At 43.7% G+C, this 20,749-nt stretch overlaps 1 protein-coding gene across 3 annotated transcripts in view; it reads right to left on the reverse strand.

Moving 5' to 3' along the window:
* The window catches only part of GRAMD4 (GRAM domain containing 4), a 226,276-nt gene that overhangs the window by 90,310 nt on the left and 115,217 nt on the right, over positions 1-20,749 (reverse strand). For all 3 annotated transcript variants that reach the window (XM_069764984.1, XM_069764983.1, XM_069764985.1), the window contains one exon: positions 3,888-3,946. In XM_069764984.1, coding sequence (XP_069621085.1) covers positions 3,888-3,946 — 59 coding nt within the window. The remainder of the gene's footprint in view (positions 1-3,887; positions 3,947-20,749) is intronic.

Raw genomic sequence — 20,749 nt, forward strand, 5'->3', positions numbered from 1 at the left:
AATGATATAAATGAGGTATCGCTGTAATCGTGCTGACCCGAAGAATAAAACTGCTTTATCCATTTTACCAAACGCGGAACAGTATAAACGCCTTCCCCAAAAGAAATTCATGAATAGCTGGTTTTTGGTCATTCTGTCTCACAAAAATCGGAATAAAAAGCGATCAAAAAATGTCACGTGCCCGAAAATGTTACTAATAAAAACGTCAACTCGTCCCGCAAAAAAAAAAGACCTCACATGACTCTGTGGACCAAAATACGGAAAAATTATAGCTCTCAAAATGTGGTAACGCAAAAAATATTTTTTGCAATAAAAAGCATCTTTCAGTGTGTGACGGCTGCCAATCATAAAAATCCGCTAAATAACCCGCTATAAAAGTAAATCAAACCCCCCTTCATCAGCCCCTTAGTTAGGGAAAAATTAAAAAATGTAAAAAATGTATTTATTTCCATTCTCCAGCTAGGGTTGGGGCTAGGGTTGAGGCTAGGGTTGGGGCTAGGGTTGGGGCTAGGGTTGGGGCTAGGGTTGGGGCTAGGGTTGGGGCTAGGGTTGGGGCTAGGGTTGGGGCTAGGGTTGGGGCTAGGGTTGGGGCTAGGGTTGGGGCTAGGGTTGGGGCTAGGGTTGGGGCTACAGTTAGGGTTAGGGTTTGGATTACATTTACGGTTGGGAATAGGGTTGGGATTAGGGTTAGGGGTGTGTCTGGGTTAGAGGTGTGGTTAGGGTTACCGTTGGGATTAGTGTTAGGGGTGTGTTTGGATTAGGGTTTCAGTTATAATTGGGGGTTTCCACTGTTTAGGCACATCAGGGGCTCTCCAAACGCGACATGGCGTCCGATCTCAATTCCAGCCAATTCTGCGTTGAAAAAGTAAAACAGTGCTCCTTCCCTTCCGAGCTCTCCCGTGTGCCCCAACATATGGGGTATCAGCGTACTCAGGACAAATTGGACAACTTTTGGGGTCCAATTTCTCCTGTTACCCTTGGAAAAATACAAAACTGGGGGCTAAAAAATAATTTTTGTGGGAAAAAAAAGGATTTTTTATTTTCACGGCTCTGCAATATAAACTGTAGTGAAACACTTGGGGGTTCAAAGTTCTCACAACACATCTAGATAAGTTCCTTAGGGGGTCTACTTTCCAAAATGGTGTCACTTGTGGGGGGTTCAATGTTTAGGCACATCAGTGGCTCTCCAAACGCAACATGGCGTCCCATCTCAATTCCTGTCAATTTTGCATTGAAAAGTCAAACGGCGCTCCTTCCCTTCCGAGCTCTCCCATGCGCCCAAAAAGTGGTTTACCCCCACATATGGGGTATCAGCGTACTCAGGACAAATTGTACAACAACTTTTTGGGGTCCAATTTCTTCTCTTACCCTTGGGAAAATAAAAAATTGGGGGCGAAAAGATAATTTTTGTGAAAAAAATATGGATTTTTTATTTTTACGGCTCTGCATTATAAACTTCTGTGAAGCACTTAATGGGTCAAAGTGCTCACCACACCTCTAGATAAGTTCCTTAAGGGGTCTACTATCCAAAATGGTGTTACTTGTGTCGGGTTTCAACGTTTAGGCATATCGGTGGCTCTCCAAACGCAACATGGCGTCCCATCTCAATTCCAGTCAATTTTGCATTGAAAAGTCAAATGGCGCTCCTTCGCTTCCGAGCTCTGTCATGCGCCCAAACAGTGGTTTACCCCCACATGTCGGGTATCGGCGTACTCAGGACAAATTGTACAACAACGTTTGGGGTCCAGTTTCTCCTGTTACCCTTGGTAAAATAAAACAAATTGGAGCTGAAGTAAATTTTTTGTGAAAAAAAGTTAAATGTTCATTTTTATTTAAACATTCCAAAAATTCCTGTGAAACACCTAAAGGGTTAATAAACTTCTTGAATGTGGTTTTGAGCACCTTGAGGGGTGCAGTTTTTAGAATGTTGTCACACTTGGGTATTTTCTATCATATAGACCCCTCAAAATGACTTCAAATGTGATGTGGTCCCTAAAAAAATGGTGTTGTAAAAATGAGAAATTGCTGGTCAACTTTTAACCCTTATAACTCCCTAACAAAAAAAATTTTTGGTTCCAAAATTGTGCTGATGTAAAGTAGACATGTGGGAAATGTTACTTATTAAGTATTTTGTGTGACATATCTCTGTGATTTAATTGCATAAAAATTCAAAGTTGGAAAATTGTTAAATTTTCTAAATTTTCGCCAAATTTCCATTTTTTTCACAAATAAACGCAGGTAATATCAAAGAAATTTTACCACTATCATGAAGTACAATATGTCTCGAGAAAACAATGTCAGAATCACCAGGATCCGTTGAAGCGTTCTAGAGTTATAACCTCATAAAGGGACAGTGGTCAGAATTGTAAAAATTGGCCCGGTCCATAACGTACAAACCACCCTTGGGGGTAAAGGGGTTAAAGAAAACCTTTTACTATTTTGAACACGCTAAAATGGCAACAATAGGGAATAGCAGCTGCAGAGCTGAGGAAAACGTTGATTTTACTTATGTCTTCCTTTGTTGTAGTGCAGTGCTCAGTGCGTGTTCTTTTCACCCCTGTACGACAGTGCCGGCTTATGATTTTTCATCCTCAGGAAGGGGAATTAGTACATACCCCCAGAAACAAATGTCTGGTGACAGGTGAACTATAACAAATTAGAGCCTAAACTTTACCAGCAAACTTCTTCACAATGGGAGGAGAAATTAAAGAATAAAAAACACATTTAATTCAGCTCTGCAGCCTCTATTCCATGATGTGGCCAGTTTAACATACTCAGACTATAGAAAGGTTTTTGTTTTTTTAAAGGTATGTATATTTTTTACTGTGTCAAACAACACTTAATTTAAGGCATTTTTTTTTATTAGAATTCAAGACTCCACTGCTGATTCAGGCGAAATGCACAGTAAAGGCAAATGTGCATATCTTGTGAAGTATGTGCAGATCATGTTTAATATGTGTATATAGTATGCGTGGCGTGTAATTGGTGTACTTTTTCATGTAGGGATCTTTATTTTAAGACAATCTAATCATGGTGCAGTGAGGTATTAGAATTAGATGCACACAACTTCTAATTAACTTTCCTTTCAGCCTACACTTGATTAGATACTGATTATCAAGTATAAAGGTACCGTCACACTTAGCGACGCTGCAGCGATACCGACAACTATCCGGATCGCTGCAGCGTCGCTGTTTGGTCGCTGGAGAGCTGTCACACAGACCGCTCTCCAGCGACCAACGATGCCGGTAACCAGGGTAAACATCGGGTAACTAAGCGCAGGGCCGCGCTTAGTAACCCGATGTTTACCCTTGTTACCATCCTAAAAGTAAAAAAAAACAACCACTACATACTTACCTACAGCCGTCTGTCCTCCAGCGCTGTGCTCTGCTCTCCTCCTGTACTGTCTGTGTGAGCACAGCGGCCGGAAAGCAGAGCGGTGACGTCACCGCTCTGCTTTCCGGCTGACCGACGCTCACAGCCAGTACAGGAGGAGTGCAGAGCACAGCGCTGGAGGACAGACAGCTGTAGGTAAGTATGTACTGTTTATTTGTTTTTTACTTTTAGGATGGTAACCAGGGTAAACATCGGGTTACTAAGCGCGGCCCTGCGCTTAGTTACCCGATGTTTACCCTGGTTACCAGTGAAGACATCGCTGAATCGGTGTCACACACGCCGATTCAGCGATGTCTACGGGGAGTCCAGCGACCAAATAAAGTTCTGGACTTTCTTCCCCGACCAGCGACAGCACAGTAGGGGCCTGATCGCTGCTGCCTGTCACACTGGACGATATCGCTAGCGAGGACGCTGCAACGTCACGGCTCGCTAGCGATATCGTCTAGTGTGACGGTACCTTTAGAGGCAAATTCATCAGTGTGCTGGCAAAATACCTGCTCCATTGTTCTGAGACTGTCCCTTCGAAGATGGTTGTGCCACAGGTTCTTCACTCCTTATAAGAGAATAGAGAACAAATCATTAATAAAGTGCTCAGGACAACAGATGGCACATTAAATGCGTTAAAGGGAATCTTTCGCTCAATCCATGCTGCCCAAACTACAGCATGGAGAGAGACCTGTTAATCACTGGGAGGGGAGATGGTAGAAGCCAGCCAGGGTGGCACCGGAATGGTCACTTCTCCCCCTATAATTCCTATCCACAGCATCTCAGAAAGAAATGTACATGGTTGCAACCGGATTCTGATTCCTGCTGCCCATGGTTTGGACATTATGAATCAAATGACATGGACTCTTTAAAGGGAACCCGTCACCCCCAAAACTGAAGGTGAGCCAAGCCCACCAGCATCAGGGGCTTATCTATAGCATTCTGTCCGGGGCCTCCCATCTTCTTACGATGACATCCTCTTCTTGTCTTCACACTGCGGCTCCGGCGCAAGCGTACTGATCTGCCCTGTTGAGGGCAGAGCACAGTACTGCAGTGCGCAGGCGCCGGGCCTCTCTGACCTTTCCAAGCATCTGCGCACTGCAGTACTTTGCTCTGCCCTCAACAGGACAAAGTACGCCTGCGCCGGAGCGTGAAGACTAGAAGAGGACGTCATCGTAAGAAGATGGGAGGCCCCGGACCAGACCGCGATGCCCATCGGACCCGGACCGCCCTTAGGTGAGTATAATATAACTTCTTTCTGATCTTTCAAGTTACAACGGGGCTTAACTACAGCATTCCAGGGTCCTGAGCACATGTAGGTACTAGGAGCCTCCAATATTATTGGACTTATCAATTTTATCCTCTTTGTTATGGTAATGTGTTAGTGATTATTAGCTATCCGGCACTTCCTGCACTTTGTTTTACCTAGCACTTTTCTTATTATAGCAATTGCGGTACTATATTTGCATGGGCTTATGTGCAATTGGTTTAACTAATTAAATTGTGCAATATTGGCCTGGTTTTGCAAAAAAATTTGGCACTTTATATTGCACTTTGCACTTTGGTCTATTGCAATTTGTTTTGCATTTATTATAAATAATTGTTAACACTACCATTTTGTTGCTTTTTTGCACAATTTTTAAAAATATATATTTTTTTTAGAAAATAAATATTTTTTGCACATATTTTTGTACTAATTGCACTATTAACGCACTATGCAATTTTGTGTGACTGTTATTTAATCATTTATTATTTTGGAACAGTGCTGGTATATACCATATCATTGTGGAGGTCTTTAAATTATTTGGTGACATTTTTTGTAATATTTGCTTGGGGTCTGTTTTTTACTATTATATTGTGCTCATGTTCATCAGCTATATTTGATGATATTAGTTTTTTATACTTTATAATATTTCCAATAACATAATTTTATACACTTTTTTTTGCACAATTTTTATTTGGGATGATTTATGTTAATATTGGTGCATGACACATTATTTTGCATACAAGTGGTTACACATCTGATTAACCAGAATAGAATGCTGTAGATAAGCCCCTGATGCTGGTGGCCTTTGCTCACCTTCGATTTTGGGGGTGACAGGTTCCCTTTAAATCACTAATAAAAGACGCTAATGAAAATGACAGGGAATGCTCCTTGTTCTATGTACAAGCTGCTTGTTATCTGTGTTTTTTGGAAAAATATAAAAATCTACCCATTTCATTATACAGGTTTTTGTTTTTTTGTGTGTTTTTTTAAACACACTAAGCAGTCAAGCCTTTATGAAATACCAAGTATTTGCAAATGCATTTAAGCAGTCCTATGTTTACTGCTCTCCATGCATGAAATTATGATACAACACACACTTTTGTCCGGATCTAAATTCTGTAGCAGAATTGAAGCCTGACCCGGATTGCTGAGACAACCAATATGTACACTCCCTGACAGAAGTAAATAAAAGCTTATAACCGGACTTTAAATTCATCCATTGGTGGTATACATTATTCATTTGAAAGCTGAAGCCCTCCGAAATGTGGTTTAGGTTAAGAAAATAAATTGGCATCAATGCAGAAATATTGATCAGTTAATAGACACAGAATGGTCAGATTTTGGCAAGACCAAAGTTTTGTCGCCCACAGAAAGTAATGTGATATTCAAACAAATTATTAACTTAAAATACAAATATATGTTGCATAACATTGGTGAATGAAGTTGTGGTGCTATTAGAGTCATATTTAATATTTTGTGAGACTTCCATGAGCTTGAAGGACTGCATCCATGCAGTTCAACAATGATTCATACAATTTATTAATGAAGTCATCAGGAATAGCAGAGAATGCAGTCTTACATGCCTCCCAGAGTTCATCTGGATTCTTTGGTTTTGTCTTCTAAACTTCCTCTTTCATCCTACCCCAAACATGCTCAATGATGTTCATGTCTGGTGACTGGGCTGGCCAGTCCTTGAGCACCTTGATCTTTTTTGCCTGGATGAACTTTGTTGTAGAGATGGATGTATAAGATGGAGCACCATCCTGCTGCAGAATTTGACCCCTTTTATGATTTGGAATATAAGAGGTAACTAATACTTCTTGATATTTTAGGCTATTGATATTGCCTTCCACCTTGCAAATGTTTTGCACACCCCCATACTGAATGTAACCCCAGACCAGGATCTTTCCACCACCAAATTTAACTGTTTTCTGGGTGTATTTTGGATCCATACGGGCTCCAGTAGGTCTCCTGCAGTATTTGCGGCAGCTGTGGTGTAATTCTACTGAAGATTCATCAGAGAAATCCACCTTCTGCCACTTTTCCAGCGTCCATCTGTTTAGCAGGCTGTGGGGCTTTGCAAATGCCACACGATTTTTTTTATTTGCCTTTTGTTTAGTGCTGGCTTCTGGGCACTGATTCGACCATGGAGGCCATTTTGAGACAGAATCCTGCAAACCGTTCTAGTTGACACAGGGACTTGAGGTGACCAGGCCTGTTGGAACTCTGCTGCAGTGGAAGAGGGGCTTGCTTTGGATTTTCTAACCAACAAACGTTCCTCCTGAGCAGTTTCTTGCGGGGTCAACCGGACCTGGGCTTGTCAAACACATCTCCAGTCTCTTCAAATCTTTTCTAAATTTTTTGTACTTTACACTAAGACACATTAAAGGTGCCAGCCACCTCTGCAGTGGATCTGGTCTTCAGCCTCTTGATAATCCAGGCTTTGGTCGCAGGGTGGATTTTTGGCATGTTGTCAGAGCTCAGGTTGCAGTTCAAGTGAAGGTCTGGTGTGCTGGGTTTCTTTTCATACACATACACTAATTAACCAATCATTTACTGGGCACAGGTGAGGATGTAAACTAGGATTGGGTGCATTATATGACCAGGCGACAAAACTTTTGTCTTGCCAAAATCTGACCATTCTGTGTCCATTAACTGATCAATATTTCTGCATTGATGCCAATTTATTTTTCTAACCTAAACCACATTTCAGAGGGTTTCAGCTTTCAAAAGAATAATTTATACAACCAATGGATGAATTTAACATCAGGTTATAAGCTTTTATTTACATAACATGGATAAGAAACAACTTCTGTCAGGGAGTAAATATACCTGGACCAGACATAGGGATATAACCAGGTAAGCAGGAATGCTGCTCTGAGAGTCATGTTATCTTACACCATTTATATTGCTCTCCTATGCATTGACCATCTCACGCATGCGTGTCAATTAATGAGCAGAATGCGATGTGATCAACGGCAGACAGCAGCAACAGAGTCTCCCAAGAGCAGCAACCAGCAAGGTACATCACAAGATCGAAAAGCACACGTTGTGAGAGGCGGAAGGAGTGCAGACATCACATTCTATTATTACTCTCCTAACATCTAAGGGTATGTGCAGATGATTAGTAAACGCTGCGGGTTGGACGCTGCGTACTTGTGCAGCATCCAGATGCTACAGCATAATGGATGGGATATCAAGAGATGCCCACAAACGCCCACGGCTCAGCTGTTGAGACGGACATGTGGCGCGTCTTTTCAGACCACATTATGTCAATTTCACCAATAGAATGTATTGGACGTGCTGATTCCGCACGTTTCAGTGAACCCATGCAGATTCACTTGTGTTCAATAGAAGGTAGCACTTTGGACTGCCATTTCCAGATCATCTGCAAATACCCCACAGGATCACACAGACATTGTGACAAAAGAGCAATTATAACCAGATAGTCACTAGAAGAGCAGCTGGTTGCCTAAAAAGAATACAAGAAAGTAAAAACACAATTGGATATTACTGGGTTATTCTCAATTTCATTCTTCAGGAGCACACTACTCCCCTGTCTTTTGGCTTCCTGCTTACCAGTGGAGGTACGTTCCCGATGACTGACAGCAGCATGTCAGGGTTGTGCCACTGGTCTGCACTGTGCGCTATGCCATGCTACAAGATGAGAGAGGTTTGCCTCTATTGCATTGGAGGTATACAGAAGCTGGCGATCGGGCCAGTTTCCGAGCAGCACAACAAAGATTAAAACCACTTTCTTAGAAGAACTGCCACAGCTGGGCATGCTCACATGTAGATTTTGTTGTTTTTTTATGCATAAGTAAATTTAAAAAAACAGTGTCTAACGTGAAAGCTACGGCGTAAATTACAAGTATTTTCATGCACACTTTCACGCTTTTTTTTGTACCAAGCTATTTTGATCACAATGTGAAAATGCTGAAATAATTGACAGTATTCAAAAAGCAAATAAAAAGGCTCACTAGTCAAAAGATGCTAGAAAAAGTAAGCTCTCCGTGAAATTTTAGAAAACTCATGCAATTGGCCAGTTTTGTGTGATGAAAAACTGCATAAAAACACTACACGTGAACAAGCCCAAAGACTGCAGCGATGGGCTGTAACCTAGGCATTAAGCAGCAAGCTACAGAACTAAAAATACCTCGATTTGACAACCCTTTTATGAAAAAGCTGCTGACTATATAACCTTGTAATAAAATGACCAGACAGGACATTCTTCTAAAAGGGTTAATGTGACAGCAGCAGGTCCTCCTCCTCCTTTTTGATGATCAGGAGGCAGATGCCTAACCTGAGCTGCCGCTATTAGCATACAAATAGGTGCCTTACAGCAGCCACATAGACCATAGGCAGCTAGTGTCTGGATAGGACTCCTTGTTCCAAGCATGCTCTATGACCTGTGCAGACACCCCTGCACGAGGAACGAGAAGAGAACATGTGATCCACAACTACTGACAGTGGATTTTGTGTTATCTGCCTCCAGCTTTATAACAGAGGTAATACCGGTAAAGGAAATACTGCCTGTAACAGTGAAATGACTATGGAGACAATCAAAACAGTAATAAGGCTATTTTGAGTCTCAATGGCCAGTAAACTGCAATATTAAAAGGTTGTTAATACAATCACATGGAACATTTAAAAAATATAAAAAATAAATTAAAAAAAAAGAACCGTGGCAAAAATTGCAATGTTTAATGTAGGTATTAACTATTGAGGACTCAATTTTTATCGTTTTTTTAATTTTTATGTTAAACATTAGAAAAATAAAACTAGCAAAAATATGACGATTCCTGCTTGAGACGCCTATTATGCTTATACTGTAACCTTTCATGCATGCTCTAGCTATATACACAGGTAAACCATTGTATAGGATTAGACATCTAGGTGTGTTACAATATTTTGAAACGTTATAAATTGTATGGTTATATAAAACTAGCTATTGAACCCGTTCTACGCCCGGGTGGCGAGCATTTATATTGGTATATGGTCTCCATCCTGTCATGTGCTGCTCCATCCTGCGCCCCCATCCTGTCATGTGCTGCTCCATCCTGCGTCCCCATCCTGTCATGTGCTGCTCCCATCCAGCGCCCCCGTTCTGTCATGTGCTGCTCCCATCCTGCGCCCCCGTTCTGTCATGTGCTGCTCCCATCCTGCGCCCCGTTCTGTCATGTGCTGCTCCCATCCTGCGCCCCCGTTCTGTCATGTGCTGCTCCCATCCTGCGCCCCGTTCTGTCATGTGCTGCTCCCATCCTGCGCCCCCGTTCTGTCATGTGCTGCTCCCATCCTGTGCCCCCGTTCTGTCATGTGCTGCTCCCATCCTGCGCCCCCATTCTGTCATGTGCTGCTCCCATCCTGCGGCACCGTTCTTTAATTTGCTGCTCCCATCCATATGACCCATACGCTGCTCCATAAGATGCTCCATAGTATATGCCCCGTATCAGGTGGCGTAATTAACAAATAGCTGTGGCATGAAGTGCCACAGCCTCATGCCACAGCAATTTGTTACTTGCGCCACCTGATTCCTTTCCGCCGCCATTTTCTTGGTCCTCCTGCTGGCGGAATCGTTTCCGGCGCCATTTTCTTGAAGACACACTGCAGTGTGTCTTCAAGAAAATGGCGCCGAAAAGCGCGGACTGCGCAGGCGCCGATTCCGGCAGCAGGACCAAGAAAGTGGCGGCGGAAAGGAATCAGGTGGCGTAAATAAATTGCTGTGGCATGAAGTGTCACAGCTTCATGCCACAGCAATTTGTTACTTACGCCATTCCTTTCCGCCCATTATCTTCTTCCTCCTGCTGCCGGAATCGGCACCTGCGCAGTCCGCGCTTTCCGGCGCCATTTTCTTGAAAACACACCTGCACTGTGTCTTCAAGAAAATGGCGCCGGCAGTGTGTCTTCAAGAAAATGGCGCCGGAAAGCGCGGACTGCGCAGGCGCCGATTCCGGCAGCAGAAATCGGCGCCTGCGCAGTCCGCGCTTTCCGGCGCCATTTTCTTGAAGACACACTCCGGCTCCTCTGCCTGTGACTGGTCAGTCAGAGGGCGGCGCCGGCGCGCATTAAGCGCGTCATCGCGCCTTCTGAACTGTCACAGCATAGGACCCGGGAGACGGAGCCACACGCAGCGCTGGAACGGGGAAAGGTGAATATACTTACCCTCCTGGCGGTCTCTGACTCTCCGGTGGAGATTGCGGTATGCGTTCAGTGCTTACGCATACCGCGATCTCCTGGGAGCGTCACTCTGTGGGGGCCAGACTGCGCCGGCGCTTGCGCATGCGCAGTCTATAAAGGCTTCGGACAGAGTGATGCTCCCAGCGTTATATTATAGATTTATGCCTACCCCAAATAATTCACCTTATTACATAGCTACTAAAAGATGGACTAAAAAAATACTGTATATATATTTTGTCATGCTTCTCAAGATTTCTATTAGGTAATTAAAGAAACTTGAAGGCTGAGGGAGACTTCATAAAAACCAGTGACTAGCAGGCCGCTAGGCTCCCAAGAGCAACATCTAGCAAGGTGTATGGCCAGCTAGTCGAGTCGTGCATGTTGTGAGAAGGCGCGCAGGCTCCTAACATCTGCACCATTGTACTGACAGTGTGACAAAACAGCAATTAGAACTACATTGTCAGTGTAAAAGCAACTGGCTACATGAAGAGAAGGAGGGAAACGCTGCGTGTACAGAAGTGGCCAATGGACGCGTTACACCAGAGACTCAAGGTACTTAAAAAGAACCTAAAAGCATAAGGGTATGTGCACACGTTGCGGTTTTTGCTGCGGATCCGCAGCAGTTTTCCATGCGGTGTACAGTACAATGTTAACCTATGGAAAGCAAAAACCGCTGTGCACATGCTGCGGAAAAAAATGCGCGGAAACGCTGCGGTTTATTTTCCGCAGCATGTCAATTCTTTGTGCGGAATCCGCAGCAGTTTGGCACCTGCTCCATATTAAATACAGCGTACGGCGCTCCGTCGAATTATTGTGGCCTGTTTTTGCAGCCCCATAGAAATCTATTGGGGCTGCAAAAACAGGACGAAAAACCACGGCAAGTGTAAAAGAAGCCTTAGGCCGGAGTCACACTACAGCAAGGTACAGCAGAGTCACGCAGGTTAAAAACAAGCTGTGGCACCGGGACTGCAGAGCGGAGCGTGCGGCTCCATGTATTGCTATGCGGCTGCACGCTCCGCTCTGGAGTGCCAGTGCCAGAGCTTGGTTTTAACCTGCGAGACTCGGTCGTATATCGCTGTGTGTGATCCTGGCCTTAGTGTAGTTTTTTTTTTGGTGTTGTAAAAAAAAAAGGGGGAAAAAAACCACACCACATGTGAAAAATGCAAAGAGGAGTGGGGAAGGGGGGAATGAATTTTAGAAATCTCATTAATTTTGCCATTACTTTTAAATCCTTTTTTTCTGCATGAAAAAATAGAATTATTCTTACCGTTAATTCGGTTTCTAGGAACCTTCCACGACGGCATATGGAGGTTGTCTCTTTGCCCTAATGGGGAACAGGAAACACAGAGAGGTTTAAAAGGACCTCCCACCTCCCACCTGCCAGTGACTTACAACTGAAACCATAGAACCGGTTTACCTTCTGAATCCCAGAACTAGTCCAGGAATATGTATCGGGTGGGAAATTAGTGCTGTCGTGGAAGGTTCCTAGAAACCGAATTAACGGTAAGAATAATTCTATTTTCTCTAGTCACCTTCCACGACGGCATATGGAGGAATACCAACTAATTAAGCACTAGGGAGGGACAACGGCCTGGAGGACTTTACGGCCGAAGACTAAGTCCTTATTGGACAATACATCTAATCTATAATGCTTAGAGAAGGTATGAAGTGAAGACCACGTTGCTGCCCTGCAGATCTGCTCCGGAGATGCACCTGCTCTTTCTGCCCAGGAAACTGACGTAGATCTTGTTGAATGGGCCTTGATCCCTACTGGAGGAACTTTGTTTTGAGCAACGTAGGCTTCAGTTATGGCTTTTTTAATCCACGTAGCAATGGTACTTTTAGCTACTTTTTTCTCCTTATTTTGCCCTGAGAGATGGACAAAGAGGTTATGATCGATTCTGAGAGCACGGGTCTGATCTAAGTATTGCAGCAGAATACGTCGGACATCCAGAGTGTTGAATCTTCTATCTTCCAAGTTTGCAGGATTATGGCAAAAGGTCGGTAGAACAATCTCTTGGGAACGATGAAAATCAGAGACTACCTTCGGAAGAAAAGAAGGATCTAGACGAAGTACTATTGAGTCATCTCTCACTAGAAGATATGGCTCTCTTATAGATAAGGCTTGTAGTTCACCCACTCTTCTAGCCGAAGTTATGGCTACCAAAAACACAGTTTTATAGGCAAGATTTTGAAGAGAGCAGGAGGACAAAGGTTCAAAAGGTGGGCCTGTAAGACCTTGGAGCACCACATTAAGATCCCATGGGGGAACTATGATCTGTTTTCTAGGATTCATCCTAGTTGCTGATGTTAAGAACCTTTTGATCCAGCGATGACCTGCTAGATCTTGATCAAAAAAGGAGCTAAGTGCCGAGACCTGTACCTTGAGAGTACTGGGTCTAAGACCCATTTCCAAGCCTTTTTGTAAAAAATCTAAAATGTTAGGTATATTGGGCTTGAGAGGGTCTGGAAGGTTAGGCAAACAAAATGACGAAAACTTTTTCCAGATTTTGTTGTAGATGGCGTTGGTTACTGGCTTTCTCGATTTTTGGAGAGTAGCTATGACAGGGTCCGATAGTCCTTTTGCTTTCAAAACTTGGGCTTCAGTAACCACGCCGCTAAGTTCCATTTCTGAGGGTCTGCGTGGAGAATAGGACCCTGAGAGAGGAGATTGTTTTTTAGAGGTAACATTACTGGTCCATCCACTTGTAGTTTGATGATCAAGTTGAACCAACTTCTTTTGGGCCAAAAAGGAGCTATCAGGATAGTCGGAGTCCCTTCTATTCGTATCTTCCTTAGAACCTTTGCAAGGATTGGGATTGGCGGAAATGCATAGGCAAGCTGGAAGTGCCAATCTTGGACTAGGGCATCCACTCCTCTGGGATTGCCTCTTGGGTTCAAGGAAAAAAAGGTTTTGACTTTTGCGTTCTGGTGAGAGGCAAAGAGGTCAACCTCTGGAAGACCCCACTTTTGTACTAGCATGTTGAACGTTTGAAGATCCAGACTCCATTCGCCAGGATGAATGTCCTGGCGACTCAGGTAGTCTGCTTGAATATTTGCAGTCCCTTTTAGGTGAATTGCCGTCAGGGACAGTAAGTGTTTTTCGGCCCAATAAAAAATTCGAGCGGAGATCTTTTTCAAACTGAGGAATTTTGTACTGCCCTGGTGCTTGATATGAGCCACCGTGGTCATATTGTCTGAATAGATCTGGACATGTTGACCAGAAATCTGACGGCTTGCTGCTAACAGGGCCTCTTCCAGAGCTTTGAGCTCTCTGAAATTTGACGATTTCTCGCTGATTGACTGGTTCCAAAGACCTTGGTAAGGAACATGATTTATTATGGCTCCCCAGCCCCTCCTGCTGGCATCTGTCTTGATCGTGGTTAGCGGAAGCTGAATCCAGCTCACACCCTTCAGGAGGTTTTGTGGAATTCATCCACCATGTTAAGGATGCTTTCACTCGACCGGGTGTGTGAATCCTTTTTGTTAGAGTGCCAGGTCGACCATCCCACCTGTCTAGAATGTGGGTTTGGAGAATTCTTGAGTGAGCTTGAGCCCAAGCCACCGATTGTATGCAGGCTGTCATGGAGCCTAAGAGAGACATTCCTTCTCGAAGAGTAGGAAATCTCGTCTCCTTGAATCTTCTGACTTTTGCTACAAATGGTAGCCTGTGATCGTCTGGGAGAAAGGACATCTGTTTTGCTGAGTCCAGAACCACACCCTAGAGCTTTCTGGTTTTTGAGGGTTGAAGCTGAGATTTCTTCATATTTGGAATCCAACCCAGAGACTTCAATATCTCCAAAGTGGTTGACACATGTGACATCAGGGTCATCTCGGTGGGGGCTACTATCAGGAGATCGTCCAGGTAGGGCACTATACAGACACCTTGACTCAGGATAAATGACACTGCCTCTGCCATGATTTTGGAGAATACTCTTGGTGCTGAGGAAATGCCGAAGGGAAGGACTCCAAACTGATAGTGCTCCACTCGATGACTCCCCTGTATCGCAAACCTGAGGTATTTTCTGTGTCTCGGGTTTATAGGAATGTGAAAATATGCATCCTTTAGGTCAATGGTTGCCATAAAGGAGTGATGTCCTATCAGAGGAATTGCAGATCTTACAGACTCCATCTTGAACTTGCAATATTTCACATGTTGGTTTAGACCTTTTAGGTTTATAATAATTCGTACATCCCCTGAGGGTTTGGGTACTAAGAACAGCCGGGAATAATGTCCTTTTCCCTGTTCCAGATGTGGAACTGGGGAGATCACATTTAATTTCATAAGATCCCTGAGACCCAATGTCAACAAACTGTGATCTCTTGAAGTCGGAAGGGTAGTAACTTTTAGACCCTGAGGGGGGGGAAGAAATTAACTCTATCAATAGGCCCTCCTTGATGACATTGAGGAACCAGTGGGAACTGGTGATATTTTCCCACTGACCCACATATTTTGAGAGTCTCCCCCCTACCGGGTCGGAGTCATTGCTTGCCCTGTTGGGACTGCTGCTGCTGGGGAACAAAAATATTTTTCCCTCTACCCTTTGCGTAACTCCACCTGCCGGTTTTGCCTTTCCCTCTTGCTTGAGGGGGCTGAGACTGTGGGGCACGAAAAAAACGTTTCCTCGGTTGTTTTTGCTCCGGGAGTGCCTTTTTCTTGTCAGTAGCCTTGTCAAGAATATCGTCTAAGGCCGGACCGAAAACATAATCTCCCTTAAAGGGTATAGCACACAACTTGGCCTTTGAGGTGATATCACCGCTCCATATTTTAAGCCAGAGGGCTCTTCTAGCAGAGTTGGAGAGTACAAGAGATCTGGCGGCCACTCTAACAGATTCTAGAGAAGCGTCAGCCAGAAACCCAGAGGCTCTATGCAGGATGGGAAGTGAATCTAATAATTCACCTCTTGGGGTACCCTGAGATATATGAGACTCTAATTTTTCTAACCAGCAGGAGAGGGCCCTGGCAACACAAGTGGAAGCGACATTGGCCTTAAGGACAGACGTAGAAGTTTCCCAAGATTTTTTTAGGAGGCTTTCAATCTTTCTGACCATAGGATCCTTTAATTGTGAAGAATCCTCAAAGGGGAGTGCTGTTCTTTTGGCGACTCTAGCCACCTGCACATCAACCTTAGGAATGTCCAATTTGATCATTTCACCCTCTAGAGGAAATCTATGCTTCATTTCTGAAGGGGTACTGAGGCGTTTCTCAGGCTGTTCCCATTCTTGGTCAATTATACTAACAATGTTAGCGTGCACTGGGAACCCCACTCTCTTCTCCGATCTGAGCCCACCAAACATCTGATCCTGTACGGACTGTGGTTCATATTCCTCTTCTAGGCCCATAGTATTACGGACAGCAGATACTAGATCCTCAATGTAATCTGAGGAAAAGAGGTATTTCCTGACCTCAGCTTTAGGTGATACAGGATCTTCCCAGCCCACAGATGAAGTATGGGAGAGGTCTGAATCAGAGTCTGATTCAACCACCTGAATTTTTCTCTTTTTAGCTGGGGAATGTGGTGGCGGTGGCGGAGGTGGAGGAGTAAAAGCTGCTAACGAAGATTGCACTTCCTGTTTTACTAAGGAGCGAGTTTCATCCAGCAGAGATGGTTGCTCAGCTTTTACAATCCTGTCAGTACATGGCTGGCAGAGCTTTTTATCCCAGTTAAGAGGGAATTTAGTAGAACAGACCGGGCACTTCTTTTTAATAGCGGCTTTAGGGGCAGACTTTTCTCCCTAAAACGGAAAGGGAGAGAGGAGTGAGGACACTAAACCCCCTATAGGTACTACCTCCCGGATCCTATCCCTGCAAACACTCACTGTAGCAGGGGTAGCGCTGGGCTCCGCAGACGCAGGGCACAAGGAACCATCCATACTGGGGAAATAGCCTTACCTCAGTGGTGGTTCAGCAGGGTTTAAGAACGCTGTCCGCACCTGCCTCCAGCAATCAAAAAGGTCCCCCTCCCCCTCCAGGATCCATGTGAGGGGACACCATTAGTCCGACACGCCGGCCGGCGAACCCGGAAGTACCGGCTTCCAGAGGTACGAAAAACCAGAAGTGACGCGCGAGACCGCCGACGTCACTTCCGGAACGCCGAGCCGATCGATGAAGGGGGAGAACGCCGGGAAGCTCATGGAGGAACCCGGCGAGGGATCCCAGGCACGCTTTGCCCTCGTGGGGGCGCGGGAAGGCCGGGAGGGGGTCCCAAGGCACCTGCAAGCAGGACGACGGGAGCAGCAAAGGAGGAGGCGGAGCGCGACCATCAGCTGCCCGGCTCAGACAGGCAAAGCCTGCATAAATGTACCGCAGCCGCCGGCCACCACAGCACCTGGAGACCTCTCCCTGTCCCATGGGGAACAGGAAAGACACTGGCAGGTGGGAGGTGGGAGGTCCTTTTAAACCTCTCTGTGTTTTCTGTTCCCCATTAGGGCAAAGAGACAACCTCCATATGCCGTCCTGGAAGGTGACTAGAGAAAAAAGCACTTCTGTTGTACGACCTACACTGTCATACAATTAGTTTGTCGCACAGACCGTATCCCTTTAATGGCGTCACTTGTCAATGCAAAATTTAAGGGGTTCTCAAAGCAACCAATACTATATTATGTGGGTACAGGAAACGCCAATAATAGCGTCTAACATAGAAGGTTCTAATGCATTTTATGCAGCCCACCCATACGGTGATTAGAAAATAATGTGAACATAGCCCAACAAATGCTGGACACACCGCTGATCCCCAATGGACATTTCAGCATGGCTTCCGCATTTATTCATGAAAATGGCAGGACGCTTTGAAAAGCCCTGAATGCAGTGCAGTCCTGCCACCATGTCTGAATCCAGGTTAATGGCGCCCAGACTGTTTTACCACCAGGTTGGCAATGAATTTTTGTCCCTGCAGATTCTACAGGTGAAGCAGAAGTTGTCAGCGCTCTGCACCTGTGTAATCCATGCGGCTGAGCGTCACATTACATATTTGGACAAGTTTGCAGGACATCAGTGTATGGTGTTACAGGAGGACAGATTTTCACCATATGAATAGGCTGCGTAACTGAAATGCAGATTACCCAAGCATATCAGTAAAGGACCGTCATCTGCAGATTAATAAACTGTATATCCTTGTTGTTACTGGAGATTTCATAAAAAACATTTTACCATTTCGAATATTCCTTGGATGTAATTTAGAATAAATAATTGTGCATAAATCAGTTATTACTTTGAGCATATGGGGCCAGCAACTCTGGTCTGGGTAATTATCAAGAAGTCATTTAGGAAATTGGACATACTAGGAGGAGAATTAAAACAATGTCTCTGGAAAACACAGGACTTTATGCTAGGATTCTCTAGTGGAACATCATGGCCTCAAGGTCACTTTTCATCACAAGACTTATGCGTAATGTTCAATAGCATTCTTTCTACATCAATAACATTTTCATCATAGTAATCAACGTTACACTGTATTTAAGTATATACATACATACTGAACATACAATGAAAATATATATATATATAATTTTCATCTCGAGTAGAAATAGGGAACAGCACAGAAATACTTATCTTCAGGTGCAGGGCCCCAAGACAATCAGTCCAGCGATCATCCACAATTACAAGTATCCAAAAACGAGGCAGCACTCCATAGTTCAATATAAAAACGTGCAGGGTTTAATATACCCACATATTCTGGCAACGTTTCAGCTCACAATGAGCTCTTCTCAAGGCTTGAGAAAAGCTCATTGTGAGCTGAAACGTTGCCAGAATATGTGGGTATATTAAACCCTGCACGTTTTTATATTGAACTATGGAGTGCTGCCTCGTTTTTGGATATATATATATCTCTATCTCTATCTATCCGGAAAATGACGGATTCCGTTTTTTTAAAAATGAGCATGCTCCAAATTTTTTTTTAAACCAATAATCTAGATATGCTAGCCGGATCCGTCAAAAAAACGGATCCGTCGCATTAGTTTTTCCGCGATCCGTTTTTTCCAACATTTGCTGGATTGTGGTGCCTGATGCAAAAAAATAGATGTGTGAAAGTAGCCTAAGACTCTAACACCACCCGTTGAAAACCGTGATCCTAAACGTCAATGTCTACTCTTTAACGAGTCTTGCAATATGACATGGCTTAAAACCAAACTAGAATCTCAAATTTCAGTCCCTGTGTTTCGGGGTGTTGTCTGCAAATTGAGATGATGATTTGGTTTTATGCCATGTCATATTGCAAGGTTCTTTAAAAGAGTAGACATTAACTTTTAGGATCACGGTTTCCAATGGGTGGGGCTAGAGTTTAAGCCCTCTTCCTTTCTGAAGAGACAATGTGCATATTTAATAGACCGATATGATGAGAGCATTATACTGCCTCTGTACAAATCCCTAGTTAGACCGCACATGGAGTACTGTGTCCAGTTTTGGGCACCGGTGCTCAGGAAGGATATAATGGAACTAGAGAGAGTACAAAGGAGGGCAACAAAATTAATAAAGGGGATGGGAGAACTACAATACCCAGATAGATTAGCGAAATTAGGATTATTTAGTCTAGAAAAAAGACGACTGACGGGCGATCTAATAACCATGTATAAGTATATAAGGGGACAATACAAATATCTCACTGAGGATCTGTTTATACCAAGGAAGGTGACTGGCACAAGAGGGCATTCTTTGCGTCTGGAGGAGAGAAGGTTTTTCCACAAACATAGAAGAGGATTCTTTACTGTTAGGGCGGTAAGAATCTGGAACTGTTTGCCTGAGGAGGTGGTGATGGCGAACTCAGTCGAGGGGTTCAAGAGAGGCCTGGATGTCTTCCTGGAGCAGAACAATATTGTATCATACAATTATTAGGTTCTGTAGAAGGATGTAGATCTGGGGATTTATTATGATGGAATATAGGCTGAACTGGATGGACAAATGTCTTTTTTCGGCCTTACTATGTTACTATGATACGACATCCAAAGTTTCAGATCTGTCACTATTCAAGCAGCCAGTATGTGTCAGACATTTTCATTTTGGACAAGTGGCATAAAATTGGTGAGAACGGACAAAATGCTGTTTACATCATTCATTTCCCGAGACTCCAGAAAATATTCTTTCACCCCTTATTTCCCTTCCCCCCCAAAAAAAACCCTCATCTTATCTTTTGGAACTAAAAATGGTAACTTGTTGGGGACAGTGAATGAAGCGGACTCACAAGACCAAGCACAGCCGGTAGACAGGGACGACATAAACAAGAACTAAGATAACGGAGACCTTTTACTTACTGAGTGCTTAGAGAATTAATTCTTAATATGATGACAAGTAAGATGAATTAGTCACTTTTTTGATTCATACATTAATACAGGCTCTTTAAAAAAAAAAAAAAAGCTTAAGGACAAAATGTAAGAAGCACTTAGACTCAATGTACGGCTCACACATCTTCCTTTACAATATAGTGCTCAGGGATACATCTGTAAATGGATAAAGGGTGGGTGAACGAGTCGTGCTAAATTAAAAACCAGCAGCATCTGTTACCATAAGGTTCAGCTGAGGCTGCACTGGGAGCATGAAGGGAAAGCGTTTGTAAAGAAAAGAATACCACCCGGCCTTTATGCAGGCATGTCAATGTCATCCTCGCACACATTATTCATCCACACTAGAAGACTCCCTTTTCCAATAAGCTTGTGCATATTACAAAGAAATGCGATTACACCACAAGTAGGACAAAATAAAATTACATTGGTCAGTAAGAAGGAACCTTGGCGGAAAGCTAAAGGCTACGTAGCACAGAATTACAGTGAGGAAACCATGAATAGAAGAAAAAAAAATCCCCAGAGATTTAATGAGCTCTTAGGACAGATTATATATAAAAATAATAGAATATAGACTCTGTATAAAACACGTCGAATTTTTTATAATATATATATATATATATATATATATATATATATATATATATATAT

The sequence above is a fragment of the Ranitomeya imitator genome, chromosome 4 (genome assembly GCF_032444005.1).
Source record: "Ranitomeya imitator isolate aRanImi1 chromosome 4, aRanImi1.pri, whole genome shotgun sequence".
NCBI lineage: Eukaryota > Metazoa > Chordata > Amphibia > Anura > Dendrobatidae > Ranitomeya > Ranitomeya imitator.